At 39.4% G+C, this 15,002-nt stretch overlaps 1 protein-coding gene across 5 annotated transcripts in view; it reads right to left on the bottom strand.

Annotated features, from left to right (window-relative positions):
- LOC136866145 (UDP-glucosyltransferase 2) overlaps window positions 1-15,002 on the bottom strand; it is a 117,148-nt gene that overhangs the window by 35,486 nt on the left and 66,660 nt on the right. For all 5 annotated transcript variants that reach the window (XM_067142848.2, XM_067142850.2, XM_067142847.2 and 2 more), the window contains one exon: window positions 1,650-1,872. In XM_067142848.2, coding sequence (XP_066998949.2) covers window positions 1,650-1,872 — 223 coding nt within the window. The remainder of the gene's footprint in view (window positions 1-1,649; window positions 1,873-15,002) is intronic.

Genomic DNA, 15,002 nt, shown 5'->3' with positions numbered 1-15,002 from the left:
AAATTTTATAACTTTCACGAACAAAAACCTTGCTTGTTTTTTAATATCTCACAATTCTTGTGAAAGCATGTCTTAACAGTGTGGAAATCATCATCATTGATCATCAGCTTAGATGGACAGGGCATGCACATCCTATAAGTTATACTAGGGTCATTTGGCAAATCCTTTATGGTGAAATTTGTTCTGGCACAAGTTCTCAAGGTTATAAAGACCAGCTCAAATAAACCATATAGGTGAAAAAATAAACCCTTAAAGGAGGGATGTACTTTTTGAGAACTGCTTACTTGACACTGAACCATCTCTGCTGGTGTTGAATTGTTTGAACAAAAATGTCATCAATATGAAAATATTAAATGACAAGCATGCAAACTTTACCAAAGCTTGACCGAATTTAACAACACTGTCTGTCATCCGTTAAGTGCATTCTGCAAGAATTCACCAAATTTGAATGTGGCAAGTACAGAGAGGGATGGAAGAGAGAGGTGAAAAATTCACCAGAAGTTATACAGTACAAAAACTTTATTGCGTGCGAAGCAAATTGTTAGGCAGGAAAAAATTATATACTCAGACATAAGTTACATCCGTCAATGTCACGTCAAATTATTTGACAAATGAGCAACCAAACCACAAGTAATATTATGACTATTGACATTAAAATCAAACAGCTTATAGTCCGCTACTAAAAGTTACGTCATTGAGCAGATTTTAGAAGTATAAATGATGGGGAATCTACCACCTTGCTGACAGCCATAAATGCAGGTCACTGACTGACTGACTGACTGACTGACTCACTGACTGACTGACTGACTGTATGCATGCAATTCAAGTGTACAACTGAGGTAGGCGCTCTACGCTCAGATGGATAGGTGTCAACCCTTTTCTATTGCATCCTGGTTTTAAATCTTGGCAAGCGGAATTTGTACTGGACAAATCAGAAGCGAGATAATTTTGTAACCTGATCTAGATTCCTATATCAACTTAATTCTTCTTCTTCTTTCTTCTGTCTTGACACTGGGCCTTCCAAACATCTTCAGTACTTATGCCTGTCCCATTCCAAGTTGCCTTACTTCGTTTCAGTCTTTTCAGTTTCAACTACTGGAATTGAAATCCTTGCCTGGAGAAACTGCAAATATACTTGTAGTAACTGAGTTTTTGACTGAGTGTTCGGAAAGTGTGAATTCGGAGTAGGAATTGTAGTTCTCTGTGCAGATATCACTAATTACAATTTTGGAGGTGTCTGTAGAGAAAGGTTGAGAATGTCTAGAGATGAAACATCCAATTCTGGATTTCCTCAGCCCACATCAGGAGTAAGTACCAGATTGATTCCTGAGGGCAAATGTAGTTAGACACAGAGCTTAAAACTCTATCCCACTTAGTTCCGATGCTACAAATAATGGAAGCCTTTGCCCTTCATTCCTCCAGGGTCATTCATGAGTGTGAATGGCTTTGATCAAATACGCAAGTGCAGAGAAGCGTTAAAGATAGAGGCAAAGAATCAGACCCACACTACTTCTGTTCTGGACCTAAAAACTGAAGCCTTTCTTAAAGGGAGGTTTTATTTGTTTGTTATTTTGTAATCTGTTTGAAATCGATTATAATGAAAGTAATAGTAAAGCTAATTATTTCTTAACTAGCCCGTCATACCTTACCTAAGATGTCCTGTTGAGGCAGCCATTTGGCTACCATCACATTGGCTGGCTGACCAGGAAGAGAATCTGACTCCCATTTCCATATCACTCGTTGAGGTATTTCGGAAAATGCTTCCAAGATAGCAGCAATTTTAGTTTTTGGTAGTCTGTCACTCCTTACATTTGATCCCATACTAAAGTAGATGACTCCTTCCTTGGCTTCATCTATAAATTGTTTAATTTTCTACAGAAATGAAGGAAAACAAAATAATTTAGATACATATAGTGAAAAACTGATATAGAAAATGTAACCTTAACTTAGGTAATACCTACTGTACATTTACACAATACTTTTTGGCTTGCACAAAAGATACTGATTAACTTCCATTAACAACTTGAAACACTCACTAAAACTCCATCAAGTAGTATACACTGACTGACAGTGACAATGCAACACCAAGGAGGAGTGGTTCGAAAGGGATGAAAGTTGGGGAAAAAACAGAGACGGCACGGACGAATAATTGATGTTTATTTCAAACCGATATGCAGGTTACACAATGCGCACGGCATCGACTCAGTAGGATGTAGGACCACCGCGAGCGGCGATGCACGCAGAAACACGTCGAGGTACAGAGTCAATAAGAGTGCGGATGGTGTCCTGAGGGATGGTTCTCCATTCTCTGTCAACCATTTGCCACAGTTGGTCGTCCGTACGAGGCTGGGGCAGAGTTTGCAAACGGCGTCCAATGAGATCCCACACGTGTTCGATTGGTGAGAGATCCGGAGAGTACGCTGGCCACGGAAGCATCTGTACACCTCGTCGAGCCTGTTGGGAGATGCGAGCAGTGTGTGGGCGGGCATTATCCAGCTGAAACAGAGCATTGGGCAGTCCCTGAAGGTACGGGAGTGCCACCGGCCGCAGCACATGCTGCACGTAGCGGTGGGCATTTAACGTGCCTTGAATACGCACTAGAGGTGACATGGAATCATACGCAATAGCGCCCCAAACCATGATGCCGCGTTGTCTAGCGGTAGGGCGCTCCACAGTTACTGCCGGATTTGACCTTTCTCCACGCCGACGCCACACTCGTCTGCGGTGACTATCACTGACAGAACAGAAGCGTGACTCATCGGAGAACACGACGTTCCGCCATTCCCTCATCCAAGTCGCTCTAGCCCGGCACCATGCCAGGCGTCCAGGCGTGCACGTCTATGCTGTGGAGTCAATGGTAGTCTTCTGAGCGGACGCCGGGAGTGCAGGCCTCCTTCAACCAATCGACGGGAAAGTGTTCTGGTCGATATTGGAACAGCCAGGGTGTCTTGCACATGCTGAAGAATGGCGGTTGACGTGGCGTGCGGGGCTGCCACCGCTTGGCGGCGGATGCACCGATCCTCGCGTGCTGACGTCACTCGGGCTGCGCCTGGACCCCTCGCACGTGCCACATGTTCCTGCGCCAACCATCTTCGCCACAGGCGCTGCACCGTGGACACATCCCTATGGGTATCGGCTGCGATTTGACGAAGCGACCAATCTGCCCTTCTCAGCCCGATCATCATACCCCTCGTAAAGTCGTCTGTCTGCTGGAAATGCCTCCGTTGACGGCGGCCTGGCATTCTTAGCTATACACGTGTCCTGTGGCACACGACAACACGTTCTACAATGACTGTCGGCTGAGAAATCACGGTACGAAGTGGGCCATTCGCCAACGCCGTGTCCCATTTATCGTTCGCTACGTGCGCAGCACAGCGGTGCATTTCACATCATGAGCATACCTCAGTGACGTCAGTCTACCCTGCAATTGGCATAAAGTTCTGACCACTCCTTCTTGGTGTTGCATTTGCTCTGTCAGTCAGTGTATTTCTATGAATACAACAAGGACAATTTCTGTTTAGCTCCATCATCAGCTGTTGTACTCAGCCAAGGTGTTACTGGAGAAGTGTTCTAGGAATATGAAGAGTGAAGTATTTTTCCCACTGCTTTATCCACTGAAATAGAATGTGCCATTACATATCAGTCTGCTAAGCACACTGAAATACACAGATCAGCCGATTCTATGAGTGACATTTGCATGCCATTCATAACAGGGACTGGCTGCATAAGGAATTACATTACTAGCATTGCTAATATCTCAGTCACTTCCATATTGTCCAATTCAAGGGTAAGACAGAAACTAGTCAATGAATGTAACAAATTTGTTCTATTACTCATACCATAGATTAGGTGCTAAGTTAATAAGATATTATGATAATAATTAGCAAGATACCCGTGCTTCGCTACGGTATTATACTGACATTTATAATTGGATGCTTATTGTTTTAGATATATAATCCGCCGAAATTCGCGATCTGACTCGTTTTCTGCGAGAATCCGCCAAAATTCGCGATCTGACTGGTTTTCTAATAGATTACGGCAAGTTTCCTCACATTTTTCAATCTTTCTTTCCAGCAATGATTTCGTACTTCCTGGGCTTGGTCCAGGTATTCCACCCGGTTAGTTAGATCCCTAAACCTTTGCCATCTTTTCCTATAAGCATTTTTAATATGGATCAAATCCTTCAGCAGATCCGGCGTGGTGTCGTCTTGGGTGCCTTGGCGGTACTGAACCCGCGGCCGGACTGCATTCTTAGTCATTACCCGTCCAGGACCCGTTTCCAGCGCGGTCCACACATTTCACGGCGGTCCAGAACACCATTATCATAATAATAATAATAATAATAATAATAATAATAATAATAATAATAATAATAATAATAATAATAATAATAATAATAATAATAATTATTATTATTATTAGTAGTAGTAGTAGTAGTAGTAGTAGTAGATGTTTCGCGCGTGGGCAAGTGTGCGGGATTTCTGGCGATACGAATGACATACTTCCGTGCATTATTGACCTTATTATAGAGGTGAACAATTTGACGGTCAATCGCATTCCTATCGTTTATTTCAGATGTGTTTAAATTTTTATTTATATGCCAGGAGAATCTACCGCAATCTAAGAACGTTCTCCGAAGGAAAAGATGGCTGTTGAAAAGAACCCAGGAAAGATTAAAAATGATCGATTTATGATCAGAATAAGTACATCGAAAATCTACAGCCTGTTTCCAGTCATTCGACAGGGTCAGGAATGGAATGAATAACGCCCAATCTAGCGGTGACAATAGGAACTGTGCCGGCTGCCGAAGCACTCCTCTGGGGCAATGATCGATGAATGACAAATGAAATGAAATATTGGACAGTGTTGCTGGAATGAATGATGACAGGGAAAACCGGAGTATCCGGAGAAAAACCTGTCCGGCCTCCGTTTTGTCCAGCACGAATATCACATGGAGTGACCGGGATTTGAACCACGGTACCCAGTTGTGAGAGGCCGGCGCGCTGCCGCCTGAGCAACGAAGGCTTCTTATAAGTACATTATGAACAGCAAAATCAATTGGTCTCACCTCATTTTGCACCCCACCGCCGTTAAGTTTATTTACCCGTCCCCCCCCAAAAAAAACTAAAAGAAGGAGTGTTTCTTTATGTTTAAAGGAGATTCCAAACACCAATGATCACGTCTATTACCTTCAGTTTTGAGATATAAGTATCCCCATAAAAATAATTCACTTTTTTCACTTCTTTCACCCCCCCCCCAAGTGAATTTTCGGGCAAAAACATACTGGTTTCTTTAATAGTAAAGGATCTTCTAAATACCAATTATCACGACTCTAACTTCTTCAGTTTTTGATTTATGTGTCCTCATGAAAGGAATTCAATCCTTTTCACTCGCGCCCCCCAAGATGGTTTCCCTCCCAAAACGCGTTTTTCTTTGTTTTTAAAGGAGATCCAAATAGCAATTTTCACGTCTGTAACAACTTTAGTTTTTATTGTATGTATGTATTCTCATACAATTAAGTCAATATATTTTCAATTCTTTCACCCCCCCCCCTTCATTGGATTTTCCGAGAATACGTGTTTCTTTACTTTTAAAGCAGATTCCAAATATCAAATTTCACGTCTGTAACATCTTCATTTTTGAGATATCAGTAGCCTAATTAAAAGAAATCAATACCATTTTCAGTCACTTTTACCCCCCCCCTCCAATCAAGTGGTATTTCCGAAAACTAAAAATACACGTTTCTTTATTTTCAATAGAGATAAAAAATACCATTTTTCACTTCTGTAACATGTTAAGTTTTTTGAGATATACTGTAGAAATTCTCATTTTAAAATTTCACCCCTTTTTATTTCCCCTTAAGTGGAGTTTCCAAAAACAAATCACCTATGTTTCTTTACATTTACAGGAAACTCCAAATACTCACTTTTTACGTCTGTAACATTTTACATTTCTCAGATATTCTGTAGATGTAGTCTTTTGAAAAATTCACCCCAATTTGTCACTCCTGTTTAACCGCCATTAATTGGATTTTCCAAAAAAAATACGTGTTTCTTTATTTTTAAAGCGATCCCATATACAATTTTTCAGTTCTGTAATATCTTCAGTTTCTGTGATATATGTATCCTCATTAAAGGCATTCAACCCATTATTCACCCTTTTACACCCCTCCTATTGGGATTTTCAGAAAACAAAAAAATACGTGTTCCTTTATTTTTAAAGGAGATTCTAAATAACAATTTTTCCATGTGTAAACTTTTAAAATTTTAAGATGTAGACACACTTATTTTGAAAATTCACCCCCCTTTTCACCCCTCATTGTTTGGATTTTCCAAAAACGAAAAAATAACTTGAACCCATTTCTACGATGATAAAATTATTTTTTTCCCAATATTTATTTCAAATGAAAGTTACTTGTTTGAGAGCGGCCATGTTTGCATTTCATGAGTCTGGCTGTCTCGTGGGAACGAGCTCCCCGTGTCGAGCCGAGCCGCAAGCTCGTGAAACGCCGGGACACTTCGGTGGACTTCGAATATTCAACAATTTTTCAAATTCAAGGAATTCTTCGTAACGAGAGATTTTATCAACATAGTAAATCCAGAAATAAAGAATCTAAATTATTCTTAAACCCTACGTGAAGACAGAACCCCCAGGGTAAATATAAATGCAGTTAAGCCTAGAGACGAATCCGCGTCCGACCCGCGGACTACCGACACGTGCCAAGGTCGATGAATGAAGAAAACCCGCGAAACGCCCGGGCAGAAATAGTTTATTTCGCCTGTTGCGAGTGTGGGAAAATTATGAAATTAACACAGAAATAAATCGCAAGTCTGTCCGAAGTTATTGAACAAATTTCAGGAAAATCGGTCTATTGGATGCAGAATTAGCATATTGCACAACCAAGCTTCATGGTGTGAGTAACGTCATCCCATAGAGTATAAAAGAAATCTCCCTCCGTATATTTCTCAGTGTTTGTCTGGTTTCTGGAGCGGCGGAGCCCACGTCCCTCGTCGGCAGAAAATTGTGAAAATATGTTCTCCTAATAACTTATTACATGTTCGTGGCTATGGTTCAAATCTACTGTTAGAAATGGAAGATGATAGATATTTTCTGAGCTGCCGCTAATGAAACTTTGACGGTTTAGAAGTAATCGAATTTCTCTCGGTATTCAGTGTGTGTTTGTTAAAGAGGAGTCTAGAAGTTAGCTGCAGCGTCTGGTTTCTTATCTGTTTGGAACGCCTGGCCTAGTGGGGTGGACAAAAGCAGATTCTTTAGAAAATTGTGTCAGTCGCCATTTGAGGAGCGAGCTCGTTACAAGGGCGACCGTGTCGAAAGTGCGTTATAAAGTGTTGTGTAATTTAAGTTATATATATTTATAAGAAGATGTATAAGCTATCCATGGAAGGCTAGACGAGAGGTTTGCTGGCTAAATGCAGCCAGAATCCAGGACGATGGCTACGATCGCAGGTCTGTGAATATTTTGTATCAATGTTGTAGTTAGATTATTGTTTGTCCCTACCAATTTTTCATTGCGTGTGTTGGGTTGATATTTTGTGATGATCCGGCGAAGGTATTATATTTCTGGTCAGCGTGTGAAATTCTTTAGTTTTGTAAAATTCACATCAAGAAACCACAAAATGCGACGTTTAAATATTGTGTTAATATTCTTTGAGATATTGTCCGAAGTGAGGAAAATTAGGAAGGTGATAATGGTAACGTAGTCGTGGCGAATGTCTTCATGTCGAATATCGTTTGAATTCAGAAATTTTTGTCGAAATAATAATAATAATAATAATAATAATAATAATAATAATAATAATAATAATAATAATAATAATAATAATAATAATGTCTACCGCGGGATAACATTTTCCTTTGTTAAAAGTGGATTTAACTAGTATGTTCTACAAGGTTTGCGGGCGTCTAGAAAATTTCCAGTGAAATCCGATAAAGTTATGTTTTATTCATGGGAAGCAAAATTTTGTGACATCGTATATGTCGATGATATGGAAAATCACGGTGTGTTGTATTCTCGAGGCCCGAAAGTTGTAGTAACAGTAAAATAAAAAAGGTGTATTTTTATAAAAGTCGTTTGTCACGAGAGGGAGGTTTGAAAAAGTCTTGAGATATAAGAAAATGGATTGAGAGCGAAGAATTTATATATGTGGAGATAAGAGTTGTAGAAATGTTGAAGGCAGAGAAAGCCTGTATATTTCATATAATACCGCCCTGAGAAGGCGATGACAATCCAAAACAAATGATAGTCAATTTGGTTCGATTAAGGGTCCATTCGGCGGGTGTTCCGTATCCGAAAGGGTATTCGACTGGTGGATAACCTTAATTGAGGGGAAATCAGGCGTTCTACTTGCTGAAGGTCAGATTTTCCACGAATCGTGTGGATTAATTCTCAGTTATCATTTGGATCAATAGGTGCCCGATTTTTCAGGTTTTCTTTTCGCTTTTTCAGTTTCGCCGTCCACCAATTTATGAGATTCCTATTTTCTCCGAAGAAAACTCTTCGATATTGTAAGAAATGAATTAACGCTACGCAATGTGACTGTGTTTGAAACATTTAATAATTGATAATTAATTTTTTTGTCAAGGATTTATGTAAATACATTTTTTTTGTGCCATTAAGAATTTAATAAAAGTTAGTAAGCACATATTTGCTCCTCATTTCAAGTAGTTAGGCTCTCTTCTGAACTCCATCGTTTGGTTAAGATCGTGACCGAAACATTTCCGCAACGACCCCAAGATTTAAGAGTTCAATATTGCTCTGCTGTAGCAGCTGTGGCCGACCAACGATGGAATGGTAAGTCAAGGGTTCAACCTGTTTCTTTATTTTTAAAGTAGATCCCAAATACCAATTTTCAGGTCTGTAATATCTTCAGGTTCTGAAATATAAGTAGCCTCATTAAAGGCATTCAACCCCTTCTTCAAACTTTTCCACCCTTCCCATTGGGATTTTCCGAAAACAAAAAAAGTACGTGTTTCTTTATTTTTAAAGGAGATTCTAAATACCAATTTTTACATCTATAAACTTTAAAAGTTTTGAGATATAGATACACTCATTTTAAAAATTCACCCCCTTTTCACCACCCCCCTATTAATTGGATTTTCCAAAAACAAAATATACGTGTTTCTTTATTTTTAAAGAAAATCTCAAACACCAATTTTCACGTCTGTATTATCTTCAGGTTCTGAAATATAAGTATCCTCATTAAAGGCATTCAACCCCTTTTTCACCCTTTTCCACCCTTTCTATTGGAATTTTCCGAAAACAAAAAAATACGTGTTTCTTTATTGTTAAAGGAGATTCTAAATACCAACTTTTACATCTATAAACTTTAAAAGTTTTGAGATATAGATACACTCATTTTAAAGATTCACCCCTTTTTCACCCCCCCCCCTATTAATTGGATTTTCCAAAAACAAAAAATACGTGTTCCTTTATTTTTAAAGGAGATCCCAAACACCGACTTTCAGGTCTGTAATATCTTCAGTTTCTGAGATATAAGTATCCTCATTAAAGGCATTCACCCCTCCTATTGGGATTTTCCGAAAACAAAAAAATAAGTGTTTCTTTATTTTTAATGAAGATTCCAAATAACAATTTTTACATCTGTAAACTTTTAAAGTTTTGAGATATAGATACACTCATTTTAAAATTTCACCCCCCTTTTCACCCGCTTAGCGATGGAATATCCAAAAATCCTCTCTTAGTGAGCACCTTCATCTTAATATGAATATCCTCATTAAAGGCATTCACCCCTCCTATTGGGATTTTCCGAAAACAAAAAAATAAGTGTTTCTTTATTTTTACTGAAGATTCCAAATACCAATTTTTACATCTGTAAACTTTTAAAGTTTTGAGATATAGAGACACTCATTTTAAAATTTCACCCCCCATTTCACCCGCTTAGCGATGGAATATCCAAAAATCCTCTCTTAGTGAGCACCTACATCTTAATATGAATATATCCCCAAAATTTCACTTCTTTATGTCCAGTAGTTTTGGATCGGCGGTGATGAATCAGTCAGTCAGTCAGTCAGTCAGTGAGTCAGTCAGTCAGTGAGTCAGTCAGTCAGTCAGTCAGTCAGTCAGTCAGTCAGTCAGTCAGTCAGTCAGTCAGTCAGTCAGTCAGTCAGTTAGTCAGTCAGGACAAGTTATTTTATATATATAGATGATGACTATTGAGAGGAAGGAATTTTAACATACAATCAGCAGCATAAAAATGAGGAAAATGATAACATATTGACTCATTTCTGTATGTAACTAGATGACTGTGGGTAATAATTATGATTCTAACAACATTTTAAGGATAAACAAGTTATAGCATATTATTCACAATAGCTGTCAGAGTTATATAGGAAATTAAATGTTCTGTGTGGCTTAATTCATTGTAATACAAGTAGGAATTAAAGGAGACACTTAAATATTATGTTATTCCTCTCACATTCCTGGCTATTTACTTGGGAGGAAATCCTGGCAAGATCTTTTAAAACAGAATGATGTAATGTAAATCCTATCAGTGGGAAATAATTGTATAGTCTATCACAAAACACAAGGGATGAATGAATGGTCGTAAGCGGGATTAAAGTTTTCATTCTGTACCCAGACAGGGTATGGCGGGCCTCCTAGATTGTAACATCATCTCTTAGGCCAGGGAGAGTTGTGTTAATGATGCAGAGAAGGTAAAGTGGCCATGATCTAAGAACTGTCCCAGCACTCACTTTAGTGCACGGGGGAAAGGAAAAGACTACGGAAAACATTCTCAGGACAACTGACAGTAGGACCAGCCCTTCTACCTCCCGAATGTAGTGCTACAAGACCATCCAAGACTGGCCTCTGTTAAGCCAGAGCCTACTCTACTTGGTGATGCATGGTTTTACGATTTATGGATATAATAAGCAAGGAGTTAGATCGGGTGTATTGATGATGAGTTGAGGAGAGACACTTCATTCAAAAGTTGTAAAATGAATGTAGCAATGTGTATTTCATCTGCATAAGCTTTAACTAGCTGAGTGTCTTGTAATAGAGGACGACATGAAAGGTATACTTTAATGTAAACATAACGAATGTAACATCATTGCCTTCTGCAGTTTCTATGTTTGTTTCTTGGCAGCATGAACTAACACAGCATCACAATAGCTAAGTATTGCACGTAATTAGCATCCATATTGATGTAATATTCAAGTCAAAATTGAGAATAAAGTCCACCCTTTTCACTAATCTAAATTAAAAGTTTTATATGTTTTGTCCCTTATTGAGGACATCTTCAGCTTGTAGAAGATACAAACAACAAGCAGCATTATCATCATTATAATTCTTTATTATTATTATTATTATTATTATTAATGATGATGATGTTGTTGAGTTATCATTCTACTTAACATTTAGTGAATCATTGGAGAACGGTTACATGTTATTGAATGTCTTCCCCAGTCCATCAATTAGTCGCATTTTTGCAAATCTAGCATCTTTGGCAAGCAAGTACCCCCTCTCCCTTGCATATCTCCTGCATATCTGAGACTATCGGCATCATGCGTGCAATATTACTATGGGTTGGCATTCACCTTCCACGATGAAGAAAATGATTTCATGCGACTCAAACATTCTGAAACCCGCTGTGTTCGTTATTTACTTGCAACATGTACTTCAATTCATGTTACTTGATACGGTATCTTTGTAAATTTAATATATTTCTTATATTTAGAGTTTATTTTTCCTTGTTAAATGTTTAGTATTTTGCACTATTTTGTACCGGTATTATTTACAGTTTTTACTTCAAAAATCACCCGACAGTTTGAAATCCCTTTAATACTTAATTTTCACGACCGCATTGTACTTGAAATAGACTTCCAGCTTACTACACCGTGTCGACTACATAAAGAAGCTGCCGAAGACATGGTAAGTACAGAACAAAAATGGTCAATCAGTCATCGGCAGAAACCGAGCCCAAAACCTTCAGACATCATGCCCAGTATTATTCCAAATGGACTACAATGGCATTAGACATTATTATCCACTGCAGTTCTCTCTGTACGAATGATGTACTGATGATGGCTTCCTCCCGAGTAAAATATTATGGAGATAAAATAGTCCCCCATTCGGATCTCCTGGTGGGGGTGACACGAGAGGGGACAATCATTAGGAAGATGGATACTGAGGTCTGTCTTACTTCCCTTCTTGGGAAAGGATGCATTACAGCAGACATCCATCCTTCGGGTAAGGACTCTGTTGTACACATATCCTTTATGATTTGATAGATGCTCTGCAAGGACAGGTCAACTGCTTGTTTTCTGCATCTTGGTAACCATGCTGTCTTCACCTGAAGCCTTGTTGTTCTTGAGACCACTGATGATGTCCATTACTTCTTCTCTCGTAGGTGGTTGAGAATCAGGGTTCCTGTGCGAAGGCTCATGGAAAAAAAGCTTTTATTTAGGTTCCTCAACGATTTGGTAGCTTCTGGAAATTATCTGCAATAGTTTTGGTGCAGTCTTTATTGTTCAGTTGAAGTTTTCCATTTGGCCCGTGGAGGATGAGTGTAGGAGCTGTATACTGGGTCATTTGCTTTTTAAGTCTTTTGTACAGGTCTCTTGAGTTGTTTCTATGAAAATTATTTTCAGCCTGATGCATTAGGCTCCTGAGGTAATTTATCTTGACTCCGCAGATGGTGTTAGCTATAGCTTTCCTTTGCATTAGGAAGGCTTCATAATTGGGTTCAATTTTATGTTGGTTCCACCTAGTCCAGGCTTTATGACTTTCTTCTATAACCTCATCACATTTTGTACTCCACCATGGAGTTTGTCTTTGGTTGATAAGGAACGGATAGTTTCCTGAGTGGCATCTAGCAAGGCCTTTTGTAAGGCAAGCCATCCTTCTTTCTCTGTATTCTTCCTGAAGATACCGTATCCTGAAAATCACAGTCCTCATCGCGCAGTCGCAGAGTGTTGAGCCTGGGTATCTTATGACTACTTTGGAAATTTGCTGTTTTCATAAGGGGGTGCATATTAATCTTGGCAAGTGAAAGGTAGTGATCATTCATACTGAATATAATTTTATTTAGTAGGCCTACAGTTTATAGTATTTTGAAACTGAGTCCATAATGTGAAGGAACATGAAATGCACAATGACACTGAAGGTAGTTCTGAATGGAACGCAACTGAAGAATGTGAAAACCACAGTGCAGAGTGATGGTTTACTAGCTGTTGCCAGTCGGGGTTGCAAAATCTGCCTCGACCGCCCATAGCGGGGCTGGTAGCCAATTCCTGTCTCCTAGTTTGGAGCGGCCCTTAATGCATGGTACTGTGAGAAGTCTTAGCGCAAATATTTCACAAAAACATTAATAAACATACAAAAGAGGAAATAAATGAGAGATATCTTAGCTGTAATATATTGATCTTTATTTCGTCCTTCTTTCCGACGTTTACACATCTGATTGAATGCTGCACTAGCATCTTACGATAATGCACTTTGAAGTTGCGTATCACTCCATTATAGAGCGGCTGCAGTACGCTCGTACAATTCGCGGGGGAAAATTCTAATCACATTCTTCGGATAAGACGTTATAGGAGGATATGCTGGGCATCGATCCATGAACAATAAGATCTTACGACCTTTCGCTCCCATTTGGCGTTCACGCTTCGAAGCCAGTCTTCAAAAACTTTCGTAATGCCCGGATTTCTTATTGATGGTATTTCGTGGGGAGCGTAGCAACGTTTTTAAAACAATGCGGCTTTGAAAATTTGCCGATTGTCAGTGGAGACAGTTTTTAACTTCCATCACTATTCGCACATAACAGAACTGTTACACGTTGTTTACTTTGTTTCCCGCCGTGACATTTCCCCCCTTTGAATGCCATTGTACGTCTAGGTATTACATTTAAAAAGAGGTCTGTCTCGTCCACGTTGAAAATGTCCTTAAGAGCGAATCGAGATGTCAGTTCTTTCAAACGATTGTCTTTCCAATCTTGCAGTCCCGGCATCGACACTTCTGCTTTCCCTACACACACACATTATGACTGCCGATACCGTGTCTGGCCTTAAATTTGTGTAGGCAGCCAAATGAAGCACTAAAATCTTCTACTCCATGTGCCTTTTCGCAAAGCATTGGTCCGTTGATTGGAATGCCTTCTGCCCTGTGTTGCCTGATCCACTGTAATAACGTAATGAGCAGTCTTCCAGGTGTTCTTATTTTTCGCCCTGAATGCGGGTCTCCTTAGTTGTCGTAACAGCTAACGCATGCGCGCTTTCTTCAATTGCCGCAGCCATCGCTACAATCGTATCTAAGGTAGACGGAGCAATCCACAAATTCTTAGCAATTTCAGCTCGTTTCCATGTTATCACTTTCCTTCATTACACTCAAAATACGTAATGTTTTAACAATCGTATTGCTCGTTCTCTTTCTTTCACCCATGTTCACTACTCAAGAATCTCAAGATGCTAATTACAACTCGGTCACACCTGAAGCACAGAATACCAAAGAGTATGCTCGAAAATAGCTTTCAGGTCGCTCACGCACCGAACATGCGCGTAGAGGTATGATTTCCAAGAAAAATACCGTTGCCTACGTTATAATACAAGGCCTGGAAATAGAGCCCGTAAAACGCTATGGAAGTGGTTGCACTGAAATTCAATGCCGGGCCGCTAGGATCGCTATCTTGCCCCCTGTCTACCAGGCTCGCGCCTTTAAACGTGTTCATTAACTGAGTTGGTTGTGAATGTATTATGTATTTGTCTGATGTTAATCATTCGCAATTCCAGTAATGGTTTATTCACGAGAAATTAAAGGTAGTGGAATTTCGTTTCACAAGTTTCCAGTGAATGTTCAATGTTCGAAACATTATACAGAGGAAGTATTGCGCATGAGATACGACTTCAAGCTGATCGAAGTAGGCCTCTGTTCCTAAGTTTTAATCCGAGTTACGTCATAAGAATCGGGCGATCCCAAAATTTGTCACTGGACTTTTTTTTAAACTATGCTACCGTGACCGGCAATC

Source organism: Anabrus simplex, chromosome 3, assembly GCF_040414725.1.
Source record: "Anabrus simplex isolate iqAnaSimp1 chromosome 3, ASM4041472v1, whole genome shotgun sequence".
Taxonomy (NCBI): domain Eukaryota; kingdom Metazoa; phylum Arthropoda; class Insecta; order Orthoptera; family Tettigoniidae; genus Anabrus; species Anabrus simplex.
This window is presented reverse-complemented; position numbering and strand designations above follow the sequence as displayed.